The sequence below is a fragment of the Chinchilla lanigera genome, unplaced genomic scaffold (assembly GCF_000276665.1).
Source record: "Chinchilla lanigera isolate Chin_1 unplaced genomic scaffold, ChiLan1.0 scaffold00013, whole genome shotgun sequence".
NCBI classification, from domain to species: domain Eukaryota; kingdom Metazoa; phylum Chordata; class Mammalia; order Rodentia; family Chinchillidae; genus Chinchilla; species Chinchilla lanigera.
Window position 1 is genome coordinate 18,116,578 of NW_004955414.1, and position 18,325 is coordinate 18,134,902.

Genomic DNA, 18,325 nt, shown 5'->3' on the forward strand with positions numbered 1-18,325 from the left:
TTTCCTATCTTATCTGTGCTATATTTTACATTTAAGTACACAGTATTAAGTATACAACAGGATATATTTCCTATCTTATCTGTGCTATATTTTACTAAACTATAGTAAACTATAGTTTACTTATAGTAAACTATAGTTTACTTATAGTAAACTATAGTAAACTATAGTTTACTTCCTGTCTCCCTGACACTTCTTTGAACAGCATTTTGTGTACATAAATGTACAGATTCAACACACACATTGAACACATATACACAGTATCCTTATAGATTTCATGTTGGGGATGTTTATTTATACTTTTCCCCTGCTTTCTTGTGCGATCCTCAAAATCAGACCCAGGGCCTTGCACATGCTAGGCAAGTGCTGTACTGCTGAGCCAAACCCCTGGCCTGTCCGCTCTCCTAAAACTCTTCTGGAAGGATGGCAAGGAGTCCTAAACCCAAAGTCCAGAATCCCTGGGTGGGGTAGGATGCGCAGACCCACCTGTGTCTGAAGGGGGCGGTGGCGTTGGGCAGAGAAGGTCGAAGCCTTCTGGCAGCTGAACCGCAGCCAGGAAGCGGACGTGGCCTGTGTGCCCCTGGCCTAGGCCAGCAGGGCTGAGAGGGGCCCGTGGGCAGCTGACAGTACTGGGGGAGGTGGGCATGGTGAGCACCACGCCAGCACTGGTGCCCACCCACAGCAGCTCTTCGCACACCAGCAGCGCTGTGATCCGTAGGCAGGCAGCCTTGTGCTGCCGGATGATGGCATCCGAGCCTGTGTGGGAAAGAGATCAGCTCTGGGGCAAAACGGTGGCCTGGCTCAGCCTCTTCAGTGGTGGGGCAAAGGCTCTAAGGAAAGGTGTAGTGGAAGTCTGAGGTCAGTACCTGCCAGCATCCTGTGCACAGGAGGGGTGACGTCCACCTCTGCCAGCTGCTCAAAGGTGTCTGGGTGGTAGAGACACACATGAGCACTGCCTTTCAATGTCACCCACACGCCCAGGCTGGAGTCCACCATGCAAGCCACACTTCGGCTTGAATCCTGCCCCACACAGAACGTGTGCTGTGGGTGAGGAGAAGGCAGAGAGCAGACTGGTGATGTGCAGGCCTGTCCCCTGGTGCCCCTGCGTCCATCCCTCCCTCCTCACATTATCTGGATCCCCATCAGGACTGACAGCCCAGGCCATGTTGGCGCTGAGTCTGGATGACAAGCCTTCCAAAGCGCGGTGCACTGGTGCCTCCCCATTCAGCCTCTGGGCATTAAAATGGGGGTGCCCTTTCCCTGTGCACCTCAAGTGACTTAAGGCTAAGAGAACTTCAGGACTTGGAGAGTTTTAAGACTGGTCAGTGGCCTGTCCCTGAACAGATGAAGAAGCTCAGCTTAGCGGGGAAAAGCAACCGGCCCAAGGTCACACAGGAGCTGTGTCAGCCAGGGAGCTGGGGCCTGAATGTAGCTTTGCCTCCAGCCCAGGCCCTGCGGCAGTGAGGGAAATCAAGGCGGCTTACTGCCCCGGCATACTATGTGGGCCAGAAACCTCTGGCATGTGTGAAATGAAACCAGAACTCCATGCCAGAGTCTAATACTAGCGGATGGAAACATCAGGAAGGATCCTTGCCTTATCCCCAGGAGACCCCAACACCTGTGCTGACAAGAGCGAGTAGGCAGGAGGCTGACTAAGGAATCCTAGCAAACGTGGCACTTACTGTCTTCCCCATCAGGTAGAGAAGAAATGAGGATCAGAGAAGGACAGGGACTAGCTCAGCATCACACAGGGGTCCGGGGAAGGTCCCCAGCCCTCAGCTGAAGGCTTCTCTGCCCCAGGTCTCATCTTCCTCTCAGGTGGGCCCAACTTATCCAAAGTCATTCATTCCATCTCCCTTCCCCCTGCTACCTCTAGCTGCAGCGTGTCAGGGCTCAGAACAAGGACTCGATGCTGGCAGCCACACCACAGCCGCCCACCCACAGACACCATCTTGGTGATGGGGCTCCCCTGAGCTCCCAGGGTCACTGATTTGAAGTTCTGGGGGTCCCAGAAACGACCTGGGGTAAAGAAAAGGGTAAAGAAAACAGGAGATTTAATGTAGTACATAATTAAATCACCCTCCCCTGAAATGAGATGTGAACCTCCATTTATAAACAAGGACACCAAGGCCTGGGAGCTGCCGAAAGCCACATCTCTAGCCCCATGAGTGGGAGGTATAAACAAGGACACCAAGGCTTGGGAGCTGCCGAAAGCCACATCTCTAGCCCCATGAGTGGGAGGCCCCTACTCTGCCCAGGAGAGAGCTCCACCATGAGCAAGGGTATCAGGGCAAGCAGGATGCAGGGACACCCACCTGCTTCCCTTTGGTAGACGACAAGTTCTCCATTGGCCAGAGACACAAACACCTGGTTATTCAGATACCTGGGCAGGAAAAAGGAGTCAGAGATTCTGGGAGGACAAAGTGCGTTACTTGGGGCCAGGGGCATCACTAATGCCTGTGGTTCCTGACAGACCACCTCCACTCGACCCATTCTCTAGGTGGGATAAACCTGAGGCTAAGAATGGGGAGCAACTCACCCAGGTTCACAGTGTATAACAGGCACAGTTGGCCCAAGACTCTGTCCCAGGACCTCCCTTGAAAGGATGGGTTGATAGGGCAGGGCCCCAGGTGAACAGACGAGGGCTGGGTGTATGGTGGTGAGGGGTTTGGATGGGCAGAACACACAGGGGTCTTACAGGATGCAGGTCACAGAGGCTGCGTGCTGGAGCTTCATGCTGTTCCTGCGATCACGGATGCTGTCAGAGGACTGGTACACGTGGACACTGCGGATCAGGGTAAGCACCTGTGACAAACGCTCACACACACAGCCCCAGGTGTCATCCCTCCACCTCGGCCTCCACCCTCCTCTCCCCTGCACCAGATACCTGCACAAGATACTGGATCCCACAGCCTCTCTGTGGGTTTTAGGCCATGTGGCATCCTGGCTGACAGGTTCCCTGAACCCTGACACGAAGCCCTCCTCCTTCTGCTTCAGGACCACATATGATTTCCAGAGCATGAAGCTCAGTCCCGACACTCATCCCCTGCTCCTACCAGCCATCCTCAGTGCCCAGCCACACAGAGCTCTGGTAGGCCTCCGGGTCCACACTCAGCAGGTCCTCGAGGCTGCCCCGGGTGAAGGAGCCGTGGCTGGAGCGGCGTAGGGCTCTGCCATCCATTGGGCTGGTGCCACAGGGTCCACTGGGCCCGAAGGGGCCAGACAGGGGCAGGAAGCCAGGCTCTTGCTCTTCCTCGGAGCTGGTTGTCTCTGCGGTGGCCTCTTTGGAGCTTGGGGTCTCCTCATCTGAAGGGGACAAAGGTCTCTGTCTTCATTCCCCTCCACCAGGCCAGAGACCTGATGTCTTTCTAAGCCTCAGTCTCTTCTTACTATTCCTTCTGCTTCTGCTCAGGCCTTGTTATCCTGCTGACAGCAACCACACCTTCAGGTTCCTAGTCCTAGCTGCCACCAGCCTTGGCCAGAGGGACCAATGAACCCACCCGGTAACCCATCTGTCTTACCTGGGCACTCCAGCACCTTCAGGATCCCGCCTGCCTACCCCACCCTCCCCTGGGTCCTCAGTCACAATCTTGGTGCACCTTGCTGCCCCTCTCCGCCAGCCCCAAGTCCAGCACTCACTGCCAAAGCTGGAGGAGATGGTGGACCGGCTGGCTTGGCTCTGCAGGGTCCCTGAGGGGCTGGGCGAAGACTCATCATCAGAGTCGCTGTCAAAGGGCACCAACTCCGGGCGGGAGTCACCCTCAGTGGGGCCAGGCGCCATCTCCAGGCCAGAGCCTGAGATGGAGATGTGCAGGCAGGGTTGTGACCCTGGCTCGGCCATCACCACTGCTTCTTCCTCTGCCACAGTCTCGACGTCCAGCTCCTGCCCAGCTGGCTCTGGGGCAGTCTCCGGGGGGCTCCTCAGCGATTCTGGATGCTCCCTGGGCAACCAAAAGAGTGGGGAGAGAGCAGTCAGAAGGTGCTGCGGAGGCACTGGGGCAGGCCCTGCCCACACCCACATCAGGGGGACCTCAGAGTGTGTGGGGGAGAGACTGCCTCCCAGACTGCAGCACACCGACCCCAGGCCTCACCGGTGGCAGTGGGGCTGCAGGCCGGGCACTGCCCCAATGCAGAGGATGCGGGCCGAGCAAACAGCGATGCAAGCCTCCACATCAGGCTCGGCGCGCAAGCTCAGCAGGCACACCTGGCCCACGTAGCCGTCGCTGTTACACACCCACACCTCAGGCGTGGGCTCTGGGCAGCTGCTGAGGGTGGGGGCCGCGCACGAAAACTGCAAGAGTGCCAAAGGGCAACGAAGGTGAATAGAGGAATTGCTGCCAGCATCCCTTCCAGCAGGCGATCCCAGCAGAATGGAGGGAGGAGGGCCTGCATGGGTATGCGTGGATTCCGCATGCATCCCTCTACCCCTCTCCACACAGAGTACATAGCACGTGATACTCTTTACACATCAAATGCACTCACGTTGTGTGACACAAGCCTCCCTGAGTGTCCACGCACACCCTGAATATGATCATGGATATGTACATGTAACATTTGTCCATATAACAAATATGACACTGGTGACCTTTGAACATATGTATGCAGACTCATGCAAATGCATAAATTAGACACATCACATCAATCCTACAGCCTTCCTTCACACAGCTACCTAAGAAATATACACACTCAGGGTCCACATGCACAAAGAGCGGTACACATGAAAGACAGAAAGGAACTGTAACTTTTAAGACACAGATGCAATGCTGTATACAGAACGAAAATCCACGAACACATGCTGGTTTTGACACCTGCATCCACACGACCCATGTGCATACACACACCTGCATGCCACTGCGGGTTTTCATGATGGGGATGGCCTTCAGGAACTCAGGGTCTAGGCAGCTTTTGCTGGATGCTGTAGTGGAGATGGATGGATACACAGACAAGGGAAGTGACAGGCCGAAGGATACAGACCCGGCTTAGCATCTACCTCACCCTGGTCCTGACCCAGCTCCACTTCCCTTCCTTCCCTAACCCTTGGGGTCTACCTAGGGAGGGCATGCTCCCAGGCAAACTACAGTGAGGGACTGTGAATTTTGCCCTGCTGCTCCTGGCCTCAGTATTCCCATCTTTATACCAATGGTATCAGACCTAGAAATCTCTAGGCTATGGATCCTGCTCAACAGCTTTCCTTCACATGGCCACGTGTGGCGGTGGGGTGGGGCGGGTCTTGTCTAGTCATGACCATGACGGCACTCCTGCCCTAAGATGACCCCATCTATGGGGTCCCCTCCTGTCAGGGAGGACCTGCGAAGTCCACAGCCCCATGTTTCACTGCAGAAATCTCAGTCCACCCTCCCCGCCAGCTGCTGCAGCATAGGACATCGCAGTTCTGGGGTTTCAGGCTTCCGAAGTCAGACACTGCCCGCAGACTCTAGGAGGAGACGGTTGCTATGGGCCCTGGCTCACCCAGCTTCCTTTTAGCTTCATCAAAGGCCTGCTCGAAGCCCAGGCGGGCATCAGGGTGGGGGAACTCAAAGATGAAGGAGTCGGTGCCCTCGGGCCGGGTGGCACACAGCTCCAGCTTGGTGGGTGGGAAAGAAAGCGCATAGCACAGAGCTTGCTTCTCTGACAGGTCCCGGTGCATGGCAGCTGAGAGGTCCCGCAGCGCGTCATCCAGGTTCTGTGGGGAAGAATGCCCAGGCCTCAGGTCCAAGGTCTCACCATAGCCAGCACTGGCCTTTGGGAATATGTGTGGGGACTGACCTCTTCCTTCAGACAGAAAGTGGGACACTGTCTCCTCCCTTAGACCAAGAGGAAGCCAGGATTTTTCCCAGACAGGGGCTGGGCTGTATCTCCCCCTCCTATGGGATGGAGCCATGTCTGTACCTTCAGACCTAGAACATGTTACTTCCCTCAAACAGGAGTCAGGCTGTAATTTTCCCCTTCTGATAAATGACAAGGGTGTCTCCTCCCTTAGGTAAATGCCAAGGCTGTGTCTTTCCCTCAGAGTGTCAGGGAGCCCCCGCCCCCACCCCAGCCTCAGGCACAGGGCACAGACCTGGTGGGGGAAGCCGAGGCTCTCAGAGAGCTTGCTCATTTGGCCCAGGGTGGCCAGGTCTTCATCCAGGCGGCTGATGGCCTTCTGGATGTTCTCCCGATTGGTAGCTTGGGACGCCCCTGGTGGGGACAGAGGAAGCCCATGGACAGACAGGTAGAAAAGGTCAGGTTTGGCCAGACATTCTTCCCTCACTGTAAAACCCACAGCTAGACAAGGGGACTGGCCCAACAAACTTATAGACCCCACATCCTCAGGAACACCATTAATAGTTAAGCCAGCTCCCAGAGAAACCTCAGGCCTGAGAGCAGGGATGGGCCTGTTCAGAGCCACATGGCAAAGGATGTCTGGCCCTTACAGAGCTTACTGGAAGAGCACAAAGTATGTAAGGGCAGACAGCTTTGCAAGCCATGCAGGCTCAGGCGGGTACTAGGCTGCAGCAGGTACAGCTAGCCACTGTAGAACTGCCAAGCAGGCAGAGCCTCAGGCAGTCAAATCTGCTGACCAAGACACCACATCTCCACAAAGGAGGGGGCAATGAGCTGATGCCCTGGATTTCCCTGGTCATATCCTACTCCTGACCATTGGCAAATGGCTTGCCCCCGCCCTCACTGCCTGCCTACATTCTGGACCAGTGGCCTAAACATGGGGCTGTCCTTCCACTCCCTGGACCAGGACACCAAGTCTTCAAATCAAGAGACAGTAAACTTTTTTCTTTTTGCTCTTTCCTAAACGACAGCTTTTTCCCCCTATCTTCTGTTCTTACAGATTATATTGGTGGTGAATACACATTAGTTAGTTGGGTCACAAGCTGCTGAATGCTAAGAAAGAAAGGGTCATATCAGCACTAGAGGAGGAACAAATTTTGAGACAGGCCCTGGAATGGCTCTGTGGCCAAGGACCCTGCAGGGGAAAGGGATAGGCTGTTGAGGAGGGGCAGGGGTACAAAATTAACTGCAAGGTGGCATCACACTGGACAGAGGGGATGTGCTATTGCGTCTACAGAAAAAAATGTTGGGCGCTGATAGCAGTGGTGTGGACTAGGCAACTCAATGATTGGAATATTTCTGCCATAGTCTGAATGTTTGGGTCTCTTCAAAATTTGTATGTTGAAATCTAATCCATGGTGTGTTGGTGTGAGGTGGACCTTTAGGTCACAGGATGGTGCCCTCATGAATGAATTTGGTGCCCTTCTAAAGAGGCCTGGGGGAGCCTGTTTGCCTTTTTGCCAAGTGAGGCCACATATGAGGAACAGGCCCTTCACCGGACTGGCATTTTGGTCTTTCCTAGCCTCTGGCATTGTGAACAGTAATTTCCTGCTCATTTTAAATTACATAGTCTGTGACATTTCTGTTATAGCAGCCCACACAGACTATAACAACCCCCCATTCTGGAGAGAAAGTGTCCCACCCAACCTCGCTCACTGCCTGGGCAGCCATGTTTTCTTCCACTGCCTGGGCAGCCATGTTTTCTTCCATGTAACTCTGCCTTACTCCTGGCCATAGCTGACTGGACTAGGAATGGGCACTTGACATAAAAGTGGCCTGTTCTGCAGTGAGAAGAGATGAGATGGACCAAAAATCATGATCTGCAGCCTTAATCCCTACATAGGGCCTTGTGGGACAGTCTGGTTCACCTGGGGGCAGCTCTCAGCTGGGCTTGGAGACAGTCCGGGTCTTACCACTGGGATACCAGGAAGCAGAGAAAGCTAGGAGCCGTAGGACTCATTTGGGTCTGACTCAGCAAAGGAGGAAAACAGGAGGAAGGGCACCTCCTTGAGGCTGCCTCAGCTCCTGACAAACTCAGCCTCAAATGACCTGCGTCCCTTCAGTCAAACCTTCACTGTGCTCTGTTCCCTAGGTACATAACCACTGAGCCGGAATAGTGCAACATTGTCTAATAGGAGGTGCTCGAATGAGCCTGTACAGAGGACTCAATGGCTAATTACAACACGCCTGCTCTCCCTGCCCCTCTGTCCAGCCCACCTGCCATCCCAGGTCCCGACCAGGCAGAAGGTGATCTGCATGACAGGCTGTTCTGGTTCTGTAAGTACTAACCAAGACCCTCACACCAGCCCCTTAAACTAGATGGGAAAGTGAGGCCCAAAAGCAGATGGACAGACAGGCAGCCAGACTGTCCAATTCCAGGCAGGCACCAATGAGCCCTACCTTTGATGATGTCTGCGTCTTCTAGTGGCAGCTTCCATAGCATCTTGTACTTGCTGGCTGTGTCAATGACACTGGCAGCTGTATACCTGTGGGCAGCCGAGGGTGTGCTTTGGCCAGAGTGGGTGAATGGGGCCCAGGACAGGACAGCTGCTCCTCCTGCCCATGCCACCCAGCCCTGCCTTAACCACTCACAGGCTCATGGAGCTGCGCCGCAGGGAGCCTGACTTTCGCTTCAGCGTGGTGCAGATGATAAGGTCCGTGAACAGGAAGAGGGACCGGTCCTTCTTGCCACTGATGGCCTTCTGTGGGGCCCGAGGTGGGATTCAGACTGGGTGCAGAGTCCAGAAGCCCACACAGTTGCCCACAGTGCCCAAGGGGATTGCAAGGCCCAGGGAGAGGAGAGCACCCTCCCTGGCTGTCTAAGAGAGTTAGGAATCTGGACTCAACCAGGCTCCTGTTGGAGTGGAAGGTCAAGGAGACCTGTGGTAAGTACAAAAAGAAGGAACTAAGAGGGAGGTAGGGACAGGGGAAGCAAACAACAGACACTTCTTACCACTTCAGTGACCATCTCCTGCCTCAGGAAGCGCCGCAGAGGGGCCTGGAGCTGTGGGGCAGAAGGGACCCAGCATCTCAAAGGCAGTTCCTAATACCCACTCCACGAATGCCAGTGACCTCTTGGCTCCTCTGCCCGTTCCAGACAGTGAAAGCAACATCCTGTCCACCTCCCAGCACGGTGCGATTGGGCCAAGGACACATGGGCAGGGGGACACAGATGGGGAGAGCTGGTGATCACAGATGCAGGGAGACACAGATGCATGTGACGCCGCAGCCCGAGATGGACATGAGCACAGACACAACTCCAAGTGACAGATGCAGACAGAAGCTGGGAGGACAGTCAGGGCGGGCCGGGGGGAGCACGCACATCTTCCATGCCCTCGATGTGAGCCTCGATCTCCTGCAGCACGCGTGCGTGCCTCTCCGCCTCCTCGGCACTCCGCACGCCCTTGTTGATGCGTTCGGCCACCTGCTTGATGTTCCGCTGTGCATCCAGCAGCAGAGGGTGATCTGGGTGGTCTTCAGGTGTGTGCTTCAGGAGGTCCTGGGGTGGGAATGGGGAGCAGACCTGCTTGCTTAGCTGTCCCGCGAGGCCAACTGATTGCTGCAGCAGGGGACTATGGGCAGACACCAGGGAGGACTTCCTTTCCTACCTGACCCCTGAAGACCACGATACCAAGGTCAACCAGGAGGGGGCCTCAGGGTCTCCTATAATCCCCTCCCCCCCAGGCCTCCAGGCTTTACCCACCTTCACCAGGAGCTCGTAGCGTGGGATCCGCTGCACAGGCTTGATCATGAGGTCGGATAGAGCCTGCTTCTCCTTGTTTTCCCGCATGCTTTGCTGGAACCCAAAGCAGGGTGAATGCGACCCATGTGAGGAATGATGTGTCAGAGAGGGTTTATCCAGAGACAGGTTCCTGGAAAGCCCCTCCAGCTCAGCCCAGGAGCAGAGGCTGACCCAATGGCTTGGGCCATGGTACCCCGGCTGGGAGCTCCCGGTGGCCTCAATGCTGGCTCCAGGTAAGGGTCACCTCCACCCTGTGACGTACCCCACATACCTCCAGGAACTTGAGAAAGGCAGGCTTTGTCTCCTTAGCCACACGAACAGCATCCTTTGCATTGAGGAAGTTATCGATATAGGCAGAATAGATGTTTACCAGGACATCTTTGGAGAACTGTGGGTGAAAAGGCAGTTGGGGACCCTCAAGGCATCCTTCATCCCACCTCACATGGTCCTGGTTTCCACTAATTTATGAGTGAACACTTCTCCCTTACAACTAGAAATGATGTGGTCTCGACGGCACCACACATGTGCTTCTGTGTCTTGTGCCTCTAAGACTGTATATGTTGTACACATGACTGCGATTAGGTGTGCACAGTGGTTAATCTAGATTGTGAGCTTCACTGGATTGAGAAAAACCTGGGAAACTTGTATAGCACACATGGGTGTGTCTGTCAGGGTGTTTCCAGGGACCAGTGGCATGGGGGAGAGCACACGAAAGGGGGAAAGGAATAAAAGTGGAAGGAGGAATAAAAGAAGGAATAAAAGTGGAAGGAGGAAGCCCTCCAGCTCAGCCCCCTACTTTGTTTCCCGGCTACAATGAGGGGAGCAGCACCCCAGCCATGCCTTTCTGACATCCTGTCTCCCCACAGGCCTAAAAAGAATGGAGCCTGCTGACCACGGGCTGGAACTTCTGAAACCATGAGCCAAAATCAACCTTTCCTTTTTTCAGACACTTTGTCGCAGCAACAGCAGCTCTCTAGCACAGTGTGCATGTGTGCACACACAGGTGTGTCTGATCTGTGAGCGTCTGTGTGTGAGCGTATGTCCGTGTGCCGGGATGTATCCTGAGCTCAGACCTGGTTCTCCCACTTCAACTGGACTTCTCTGTCCCCAGGCCTGGGACTACACCAAGTCCAGCAGGCAGATCCCTCCTCACTGTCCTCAGAATGAACTGACTCACTCCAGCCACTTGGCCTCTGCTCGCCCAGTTACTTCCACCAGGAATGCAGGCCCATCCCAATTACTCCCACCCTCAGGGCCAAGCTCTAGGTCTGACTCTTCCAGGAAGCACTTGCTCCGACTAGGACTCTGCCCAGTGTACGCCTGGCCTCTGGCTTCTGGCTTCTCTTGATGCCCCTGAGAAGTCCTCCCTCTCCACGGATGGAAGTGCTCCTTGCCCAGCCCATAAAGCCAGGCTTAGGGCAGGGTACTGGGGTGATGGCTGATCCTTATTGGCTGACTGAAGGGCGAAGTCACACATTCTCGGTCAGAAGTCTTAGCTGAGAGTGAGGACACTTGGGGTCCTATCCCAGCAGGACCATGACCAGGCTAAATGACCTTCAGTGTGTCTCTGGCTCTCTCTGGGCCTCTGAGTCCCTCTCTGCCTCTCTAAGATGCCAACTGTCCCCGCCTCTAGACAGGAGAAGGCAGAGCCCTGGTCACATCAGTTTCCAGGTCGGCAGGGACATTATAAGATCTGGCAAAACAACAAAATGTAAGAAAGCCTTTCAAATGTAATTATATTCTTATAAGTACGTACTAAATTTAACAGGGGAAGAAAGTAGCATGTTTACATTTAATTAAATTTCTACCAGTTTTGCTTTTGGAGCTCTTTTAGATTTTTTTTTTAACTTTTATGTGCACTTATTTTAAGCCTAATTTATTCCCGTGCTGTAAGTTTTTGTTTCTTCTGGGCTATCTTGTAAGGACAGTCTCACTGCGGCAGGGGTGCACATGGGTTAATCCGACCCTGAGCTCTGCAAGGACAGCGGCGCATCTTGGGTGCTTTGTTCACCTGGGTATGTTCAATGACCAGAGAATCCACATCTAAACCCTTATTTATGTTCAGCATCACTCTCTGCAGCAAAAACTGAGCACCCCGTTTGGGGCACCAACCCTGTGTCCAGCCCCCGTTTGGCCTGGGCACACCCATCGGCTCTAGCACTGTAATGCCGGAATGGCACACACTGCTTCTTTAAAGTGACATCCTGTAGCTACCTGGTGGCCTTTCAAATATGCAGACCCTTGACCGCCTGGGAAGTTTCAAGGGTGCTCTTAAAGTGATTTGAGCCTCCTCACTTGCATGATTTTGTGGCGTTTTCTGGCTCAAGTGAGTAGCAAACCATTTTCACAGGTCACCTCAGGCTGTTTCTCTTTTTGAATTTTGAGTCACTACTGCAGAACCTTGAAAAGCTTATGGGGTAGCCTGACCTGTGAGAGGACTATACAACACAGGAGCGCTGGGGCCTGGAGCGGACTCCACCACTCAAGATTTGTGATTTTGATCAGGTTACGCATCTCTCTCTGCTTCAGCCATCAACTTTTGTTTTTTTTTTTGTTTCTTAGACAGGGTTTTACTATGGAGTTCAGGCTGACCTTGAACTCACTATGTAGTCCAGACTACCTTCGAACTCATGGTGATTCTCCTGCCTCAGCCTCCTGAGTGCTGGGATTACAGGTGTGGGCCACCATGTCCAGCTTTTCAGTCATCAACTTTAAAATCGGGGTTACAATTATACCTTCTTCACAGAGCTCGTTTTTCCTCCCCAAGTACTGGGAACCCAGGGCCTTCACACTGACCTACATCCCCAGCCCGTTTTATTTTTTATTTTGAGATAAGGTCTAAGTTGCTAAGCTGCCCAGGTTCGAGTCCAACTTTTGAGCCTCTTGCCTCTCAGCCACCCAGAGTGCTGGGATTACAGGCATGCACACTATGCCAGCTCTCATGGGGTACTTGGTACACATAACGGATTTAGAATAACGCCCTGCATGTAAGTGCCAGAGAACGTTAGCTATGATTATTAAAATCACTGGTGGAGAGAAGAGCTACTCAAAACAAGGCCAGTGTCAGTATCAAATCATGTCCAGGGTCAGGGGCAGGGCAGTAGCTGAGGTTCATGTTAAGGCAGGACAGCATGAGCATCCACATGACGTCACGTTAGTGTCAGTACCGGCTCAGGGTCAGGACTAGGATCAAGATGGTACCAGCCACTGGAGCTGGGCCCAGATCTATGCCGGTGTCTGGTTGCGACTGGAGTCCACATCAGAGTCTGGCCACATTTGGGGTTGGGCAATGTCCAGGTTCAGATCAGATCTGAGGTCAGAGGCAGTATCTGGGGCAAGGGAGGTAGGAAGTTGGGCAGCATCTGGGGCACTCACCGACTGGATGAGCAGGGCCCCCACCTTCTGCTGGGCATGCCAGGTCTGCACGCAGTGCCGCACCTGCTCCAGGAACTGCTCGTGATGCTCCAGAAGCTCGGGGATCTGGTCAAAGATCTCGTCCACCAGTGATGGGTCACACAGCAAGGAGTTCTCTGGCTGCTTCAGCGGCTGCATGTAGCCCTGGGGGATCCATAGGGTCAGGCCTTCTTCCTGCAGACATGGCACCCTCACCCCACCTGCACCCCTGGGTGAGTGCACAGGGAATCACTGGGGCCTCTGCTCTTGCCCTGACTTCTGTATCTCTTTCCATTCCAAAGGGAATGGAAGCCCTATCCTCACACCAGCACTTTTGCGCAGCCCAGGGCCTGGCATAAGATGGAGGTAAAGGGGCTCAGGAAAGGTTTGCCGGATGCAAGCATAGAATTTGGAATTAGGAAAGCAAGGGAGAGATCCCTGGGAGACCACTCCAAACTAACTCAGCAAATATTTACTGACCATTTGCTCTGTTCCTGGCACTGTTGCAGGCACTGAGAATAGCATGAACAAAAAGTTCCTGCCCTGATACAACTTGCATCTAGTTGGATGAAACACACAAAAGGAATAAGGAAAAAAAAATATAATACCATTGTTTTTATTTATCTTTTTGTGGTATTGAGAATCGAACTCGGCCCGGGCGTGGTGGCTCACGCCTGTAATCCCAGCACTTGGGAGGCTGAGGCAGGAGGATCGCTGTGAGTTCGAGGCCAGCCTGGGCTACAAAGTGAGCTCAAGGACAGCCTGAACTTCATAGTGAGACCCTGTCTCAAAAAAAAAAAAAAAAAAGTGAATCGAACTCAGGACCTGTGCTTCCCAGGCAGGCGCTGTGCCACTGAGCTATATCCTGGCCCTATTTTTATTCACCTTTAAGAAAAAAGAGCCTGTTGTTAATTAAATTAGGATTTGCCACTAATTATGGGATGAACTTGGGTTTCAGAGACATTAAAATGTGATGACCGTGTATCTTAGAATCAACCATGTGTGGAAATCATGGGGTAACAGGCGATACTGCTTAGCAGAAGACGTAGCAGGCTGGGGCATGGGAGACCCCTGGGAAGTTACTGGATGCTTGCAGTGACATTAAACACTGATTTAACAGGTTTCAGATATGCTGGCCAGTCAGTGGCTAAAATTTCTATTTTCCACCTCTTTTTTTTTGCTACTGGGAATTAAACTCAGGACCTATGTGCTTGCCAGGCAGGTACTTATGCTGCTGAGCTATGTCCCCGGCCCTCTAGTTTCCACCTCAAATCTGCAGTCAACGGTGTACCTGAACACAAATTGCCCAGCTCCGTGGCTGGGGCTACATGGAGAGGTTGCCCTCTACTGGCCCATACTGTAAGTACAGGCCAAAGAAACATTTGAAAGGATGTTGGTGCAGCATATGTGATACTACAGTAACATTTATACTAAACATTTAAAAAAATCTGGCTTGTTTTATAAAACAAACTTGAGAAAATCAAGCTCCACAGAATCTTCTTGCCTGACTGGAGGTTGCGAAACACCCCGGGTGACGGTGAAGAGACAGGCAGGCAGCTCCTCCTGGGCCAGTGGGCCCTGTGTGAGCCTGCGCTGTGCCTCGGGCAGGGTCTGGGGCCTCCAAGAAGCTAATGCCACTCACCTATGGGTGCCACACCCCACAGAGAGGCAGGCACACAGGAGCAGGAAAGAGTAAACAAAGACAAGAAGCCCATAGAGAACCTGCTCACCACGTTTTGAACACCATGTTCTGAACACCACGTTCAATCAACAAATGCCCGCTGAGTAACTACTGCGCATGGGGCCTCACGCCCTGAGGCTTCAGACCCCTGCATCTGTGGAGCTGAGTGCAGTGGGCAGAAAACAAGCATGACAAATAAGTGCGTGATTACATATGCGCTGCAAAAGGGGAGCCGGTCCCCCATCAGGGGGGCCACAAGGGGACTTGGTCAGGGTGCTCAGGGGAAAGGGGTTTCTTAGTGGGGAGTACTGAGGCTGAAGACAGGCTGCAATAGTCACATCTAGGAAAGGGGGCCCACATGGGGCCCGGGTTCAAACCCTACCTCCTCCTGGCAGCTAATCTCAGTATTTAATTTCTTTATTTTACTGTATTTTATTTTGCTACCAGAAATTAGACTCAGAACCTTGTGCATGCCAGGCAGGTGCTTGTGACACAGAGCTATATCCCCAGCCCAACTTCTTTATTTTAAACTCTTCAGTACACATATCTGTACTACATACATGTATTAATAAACTTAAAAAAAAAAAGACAACTCTCTTGGCCGGCAAGAACAATACTAATCAGTTTTTCTTTGTTTTTTGTTTTTTTTGTTTTTGAGACAGGGTCTTGCTATGCAGTTCAGGCTGGCCTTGAGCTCATTTTGTAGCCCAAGCTGGTCTTCAGCTTACAACAACCCTCCTGCCTCAGCCTCCCGAGAGCTGGGATTATAGGCATGCGCCACCACGCCCGGCCAACTAATCAGTTGTGTTGGCTGTGATAACTGGAGGTCAACACCTGGGCCAGGGAATCCAAACTCCATTTGAGCACCACTGTGCTTCAGGTGACGTAGATGGATGGGAAGACTGGCAGGGTTTCTGCCCAGGCTATGACATTCCCTAGCATCAACTGCCACCACTTACTAGACAATGACCCTGGCACAAGACTTAACCTCTGAGCTTTCATTTCCTCGTCTGAAGAAGGGAATCATAATCCCTATCTCACAAGGTTAATACAAAATTTAACACAACCATACGCACACACACATGAACGCACACAGGGTAGCTGGCAGCATCAGTGAAATCAGACATGTCTCTCTGTAGTCTGGATGCTGGGCGCTAAGACACAGGCTGGTCAAGGACGAGGCACCAGGTCACACCACAGGTCCACAGTGCAGCCAGGTTTGAATGCTGGAACCATGCTCCTGCCCCTGCCGTGCCAGAGTCCCCAGGTTTGGGTGTCACCTCCCAGTTGGGTTTGGCTGCCTCGACCCACAGCTATTGCACACCTTCCACATGTGCAGCCCTGCTTGGGGAGACTCAGAGGTGGGGAAACATGCCAGGGGCTGCCTGCTCTCAGTTCTCCCCACGGCCTCTCAGGGTCTTGCCTCTCTGTCCTGCTGGCTCGGGTGGCAACATCACCTTTTCATCTTTGCACTAAGAAACAGGTAGGATTAGCTACACTTTGCAGCCAAAATTAAAGCTCAGGAAAGGGAGGTGATTAGGCTAGATCACTCAATGTGAGGCAAGTGACTCAAACTCTGGACATCTGACTTTACTGCCTCAACCCTCATCTAGGGGATGGCAAAGGACCCTCGTGTGTCTACTCTTCCTGCCCGACATTCCGGTGGGGTCCTTCCTATGGGCTCCTTGTACACGCACGAAAGCCCAGTCCCTCCCCAGCAGCTCTCAGGCTCTGCACGGTCAGGTCCCGCCACTCTCTCCCAGCAGCCACCCAGGCCACCTCTGATTCCTAATTTCTCCAGGCTTCCCCATACTGCTGGCCTTTGCTGTCCTCTCTGTCTGGAACCATGCATTCAAGGGTCTCTGTCTGCTAAAATGCTACCTATCTTCAGGTCTCTACTAGACATGTGCTCTCCGAGAAGCCTTTTATTGAGACAGGGTCTCGCTGTATAGTCCAGGCCGCCCGGAACTCACTATGCAGCCCAGGCTGGCCTTGAACTTGCAGCAATCCTCTTGCCTCAACTTCCCGAGTGCTTGGATTACAGGCGTGGGTCACCATGCTCAGCCAGAGAAGCCTTTTCTGACAACTCCCCACCCACAGCAAGGCAGGTGCTATTCTGTGTTCTTTATCTCTCCATGATTTTTTTTAAAATAAAAGCAATGTATTCCTTTGTGGCAAAATACACATAATATAAAATTTATGTTTTAACAACCTCTAAGTGCATTGATCAGTACAGTCACACTAAGTAATCCACATTGTTGTGTCATCATGGCCACTAACCAGTTCCAGAACTTTTCATTTTCCCAAACTGATAATGGACTCATTAAGCACTGCTCCCCTCCACCTCCTCCCCAGGCCCTGGAAGTATCATTCCACCTTCTGTCTCTAAGAGTTTCACCACTCCACGTAGCTTGTACTAGTGGAATCATACACACCTGTCCTTGTAGGACTGGGTTATTTCACTTAGCAGCATGTTTTCAAGGCTCACTGGTGTTGCAGAGCATGTCAGAACTTCCCTCCTTTTTTGGCTCAGAAACACCAGTGTGTGTTTGTGTTCTCATGAACTTCTGTGTCACCATTTGCCATCATGTGTGACTTGTCTAGCTGGTGACTGGTGGCCTTTGCCATGGACTGTGAGCTTTAGGAACCAGACCTATCACTCATGCTCACTACTGAACTGGATGCATCTCCTACCCAGAACACTCTTAGTACACAGGGAGGACTCACAGATTTGCGCAATGAATGGATGACTGACAATGAATGAAAGAAATACTATAGCTGTTTCCAGGGCTCCACCTTTACCCTTTTTCAAGGGTGGCCTGAGCAAATTCATCCCCCACTGCACCGCAGGCCCCACTTTAGCACATGCATTCAGGCTCTAGACTGCCCCAAAACCCGTATGTCTGAACTTCAACTCACCATCTTCCCCAACGTGATTCTCCCTTGTGCCCTACCCTTCCCAAGCCAGGAGCCCAGATACAAGCCTGGGCTTTCCTACAATGCCCCCCTAAATCCCACCAGTTATCATACTCGGCCTATCATCTCACCTCTTAAGTGTCTGGCTGCAGCTCCCTTTGCCCTCACCTGATCTCAGTGGCCCTAACTCCTCCTCTGCCACCCATCTTCCCAACAGACAGATAGGTTCCATAAAGCATGAAGCAGGCCACACACCTGCACTGCTCAAAACCCTTTCCTGACTCTTTTTGATGAAATCCAAACCCTTCTCCTGGTGTTCAGGGCCCCCACAATGAGTTCCCTTCTGGTTCCTACAGTGTCACCCCAGAACCAACCTGCTATGTTCCACAGCAGCCACGTGGACCACTGAATGTAGCAGGCCCTCTCCTATGTGACTCTGCACCTGATACTCCTGCTGCTGAAAGGGCAGGTCTTGGCAGAATCCAGCATTTTCCTCCTGGCATCTTTTGCTGACCCTGTGCTTCTGAGTGTCCCATGAACTCACGAATGTCCCCACCAGGACTGAGAGCTCCCAAGGCAGGAGCTCATCTTTCACTCATCCCTCTGCTTCTTGCACCTGGAGCAGGGTTTACCACAGCAGGTGCCCAATACTCCAATCCAGCGCTGGGCGTGGTGGGGCACACCTGTAATCCCAGCACTTGGGAGGCTAAGGCAGAAGGACTGCTGTGCGTTCAAGGCCAGCCTGCACTGCATACTGAGTTCCTGTTTCA

General features: G+C 52.9%; 1 protein-coding gene across 1 annotated transcript in view; it reads right to left on the minus strand.

The window, feature by feature from the left end:
• The window catches only part of Arhgef17 (Rho guanine nucleotide exchange factor (GEF) 17), a gene marked incomplete in the record, with an annotated part of 71,999 nt that overhangs the window by 15,671 nt on the left and 38,003 nt on the right, over positions 1-18,325 (minus strand). Inside the window, 18 exon segments of the mRNA XM_013511810.1 lie at positions 484-753; positions 864-1,038; positions 1,868-2,016; positions 2,313-2,380; positions 2,696-2,782; positions 3,054-3,303; positions 3,637-3,938; positions 4,089-4,288; positions 4,839-4,912; positions 5,467-5,680; positions 6,059-6,177; positions 8,224-8,309; positions 8,416-8,525; positions 8,777-8,827; positions 9,146-9,322; positions 9,527-9,619; positions 9,837-9,953; positions 12,941-13,123. Of these exon segments, the coding sequence (XP_013367264.1) occupies positions 484-753; positions 864-1,038; positions 1,868-2,016; positions 2,313-2,380; positions 2,696-2,782; positions 3,054-3,303; positions 3,637-3,938; positions 4,089-4,288; positions 4,839-4,912; positions 5,467-5,680; positions 6,059-6,177; positions 8,224-8,309; positions 8,416-8,525; positions 8,777-8,827; positions 9,146-9,322; positions 9,527-9,619; positions 9,837-9,953; positions 12,941-13,123 (2,725 nt within the window).